General features: G+C 38.3%; 1 protein-coding gene across 2 annotated transcripts in view; it reads left to right on the top strand.

Annotated features, from left to right (window-relative positions):
• Positions 1-3,122, top strand: part of mdn1 (midasin AAA ATPase 1) — a 206,600-nt gene extending 203,478 nt beyond the window's left edge. For both annotated transcript variants that reach the window (XM_017437728.3, XM_037980849.1), the window contains 2 exons: positions 738-880; positions 964-3,122. In XM_017437728.3, coding sequence (XP_017293217.1) covers positions 738-880; positions 964-1,149 — 329 coding nt within the window. In that variant the 3' untranslated portion in view covers positions 1,150-3,122. The remainder of the gene's footprint in view (positions 1-737; positions 881-963) is intronic.
• Positions 3,123-3,404: the final 282 nt, after the last annotated feature.

A 3,404-nucleotide genomic window follows, 5' to 3' on the forward strand; every position in this document is an offset into this window, starting at 1 on the left:
GTGTGGGGGTGGGGGAGGAGACAAACACAAAAGGAGAAAGGAGTGAAAAAGCTGAGCACACCAAGGTGTTAGTTGAACCAAACTGCTTCTGGTTATTCTCGCCTTCTTCCAAAGAATAAAAAGTATAATCTGAGAACTGATTTCATGACAATTATTGAAATATAGACAGTCACAGAATATGACGGCTCTTATCAGATATTGTGACCACACTGTAATTTATAGTAAAATCCCAAATATTTGAACCAAACTGTTTCTGCTGACTCTTTGCTTCCTCTAATAAATAAAAGATAACATTTGACAACCAGAATCATAACAGTTACTCAGATTTATACATGCAAATATTATCAATTTAAAAAAAAAAAATTTGTTTTTTAAATTATTTTAATATATATATATAAATACTTACAAAGAACTACTCGCACATGTTTATAACAGTTCTTAATTTATAAAGAAACTGAAACTTTTACTGTAAGTTCCAGTGTGGTCAAGATATATGATAAGAGCCATCATATTCTGTGACCATCTTCTATATATATATATATATATATATATATATATATTGCTATTGGGAAATAGCACTTGCTTGCTTGGAACAAAAATCATATTACACAGTGTAATGATGTCTTTTAGTCCCTTTTAGACTGGTTTGATGCTCTCATGACCATTTTCCTACATTTTTCTGTTTTATTTTAATATTTGAAAAAATTTGACTGTTCCTGTCTGACAATTGTCCACAGAGACAGCCCAGCTGCTGCTCATCGTGTCTGATGGCAGGGGACTCTTTCTGGAAGGCAAGGAGAGAGTGGTGGCAGCCGTGCAGGAGGCGCAGTCTGCAAAGATATTTGTGATCTTTGTGGTGCTGGACAACCCCAACTCCCGGGTAATAGAAACAGAATTGAATCTTTCTTTTCCCCATCTAAATTTCCACATTCAATGCAACTAAACCACAGTTCTTTGCTGCAGGACTCAATTCTGGACATCAAGGTGCCTGTATTCAAAGGACCAGCGGAACTACCAGAAATTCACTCCTACATGGATGAGTTCCCTTTCCCGTTCTACATGATCCTGCGGGATGTTAATGCCTTACCAGAGACCTTGAGTGATGCACTCAGGCAGTGGTTTGAACTTGTCACAGCTGCTGACCAATGAGAAACCATCTTTCACAGGGAAGTGGAAATGGGCAGTTTTTCGCTATGCTCAGTCACAACAGAAAAAAGACTCAAAAAGAAAAACACTGGACTTGCACATGTGCCTGTATCTTGTTTTTTTTTTCCTGTTGGTAATATGTATTATTAAAATTTGATCTAATGCAACATAAAATTCAAGCAGCACACTCGCTCTGATGATTTAGTCAGTGTTACAAATCATTTGTGTTCTGAGTTGCATTGAGCTGCTATGGAGACTTAACTTTCTTCACTTAATTTAAGGATATTGGGACAATTGTTCAGAGGAACTTAAAAAGGTTCCTTGAAGAGAACATCAGGTCATGAAGTCAAGGTGCAGATCCAGCTCTCCAGGTTTAATCACTTTAAACCTTTTACTGTAAAGACAATTGCTGTAGTCATCTTTCATTTCTAGAAAATTATATTGCTCATCAGAAAAATGTCACCTTGTACATTTTAACTGTAATGTACACTGTTCACTGTTTCAAGCTTTTAAATTATAAAACTGAACGGTTTACAGCCGACTGATTCAACAAGTGGCTCGTGAGCCAGAGACAGCCCTTTTTAAATTTTATTTAACCTCTACAGTTTAGAATTCCCCACACAAAGCTATGAGAATCCCAATCTGTAAGAATACAATCTTAAAAATATACATAACAGTGCTACTTCTATACCTGTTGGCTAATATTAATATAATGGTTAACTTGAGAATTTCTGTAAAATCTATTTTGGAGTTCGTGGGATATTTTGCTAACTGACAAACAGGGCAGACTAACAGGTAATGCTAGTTTTAAACAGACATCTTGCAACATCTGTTAGTGCTCAGAATGTGTTAGGGATCAGTCTCAGCTACTATGACACTAAATTTTAGGTTAATATGTGTAAAACTGTCTTTATGACATGTTTGTAATCTAAGTAACAGTTTGGATTCATCAGGTTCCTTGGATAAATATAACTGAGTATCATCAGCAAAACGATGAAAATGTATCCCATGCTGTCTAAAAACTTTACCTAATGAAAGCATATATAAAGTAAAGAGTATTGGTCCAAGCACTGAACCCTGAGGAACTCCATGACAACAGAGTGAGAGCCAAAATAGCATCTAAATTGAACCCACACTTTAAGACAGGTGGCCACTATCACATGCTTAGTGTAAATAGAAGAGTTAAGAGGTGAGTTTAATAAGTTTAATAAGGCTTTCAATGCTACCGGATGATTAACAGTTTTGTTTTTCCCAATTTCATAAATGGATCATTCTTGTTTTATTCTACATTCTCCTAAACTGAGATTCTTCTCTCTTTACTTACTAAAAATGCAAAAAATAATTAAACCACTTGCTAGGGGCCCATCCCATAATCCTTCTTAAAGAGTTTTTGTGATGATCATGTCTGTGTTTCCCCCATGCCATGCCTCGTTTCTGCTGTAATCATGCTCATTCTGGTCACCTGCGTTCCTCCTCTGATTGCCTCTCCTACACCTGGGCCACGCCCTATATATTGTCCTCTTCTGCTCTCCTTCAGTGCCAGATTATGAAAGCCTCCAAGCCAGTAATTCTCCAGCATTCTCGAACTGATTTCTTGTGCCTCGACCCCTTTCACGTTTCCTGGATTTCCCCCTATGCCTTGCCCCTGTGGGACACTTGCTGGACTTCGGACTTCTGGACATCGACCCCTGCCCGTCCGACTTTGAGTTTAGTTTTACCCCAGCGGCCTACCTGTTGCAAGCGCGGATCCTCGCCCTTGTTCCGGGACTCCTCTCGGCCATTGCCCACCAAGGGCTTTGTTCCGCTCCCCGTCACACCACCATCCAGGTTAGTGTAACTCCCTCTCCCAGTTACTACTTCCTGGGTTACGTGTGGTTCATTGAGCTGTCCCCTCTCTCCTCAGAACGGCGATCAGAGATCCAGTTGCTACGTATAGCATTCTGTCTGCTGGCTAATAAAAACGTGTTAACTTTTCACTCCTGTGTCGAGGCTGAATTACCAGGTCCTGCTAACTGATTCTTGTCAGTTTTGCCTTAAGCCTGCAGTGAGTGAAAGAACTTATTGTCATCTTTCCTGGAGTTTAGATTTAACTGTTATTTTACTTTCAGTATTGTACACAAATATATATATATATATATATATATATATATAAGCATTTTTACATCAACAATTTTCACTTTAGTCAATAAAAATGTACGTGTTTCAGGGAGTATTTTTACATACAGTTTCCAACTTTGGAAAGGCAGGATGGTCAGTCT

Source organism: Kryptolebias marmoratus, linkage group LG17, assembly GCF_001649575.2.
Source record: "Kryptolebias marmoratus isolate JLee-2015 linkage group LG17, ASM164957v2, whole genome shotgun sequence".
NCBI classification, from domain to species: Eukaryota; Metazoa; Chordata; class Actinopteri; order Cyprinodontiformes; family Rivulidae; genus Kryptolebias; species Kryptolebias marmoratus.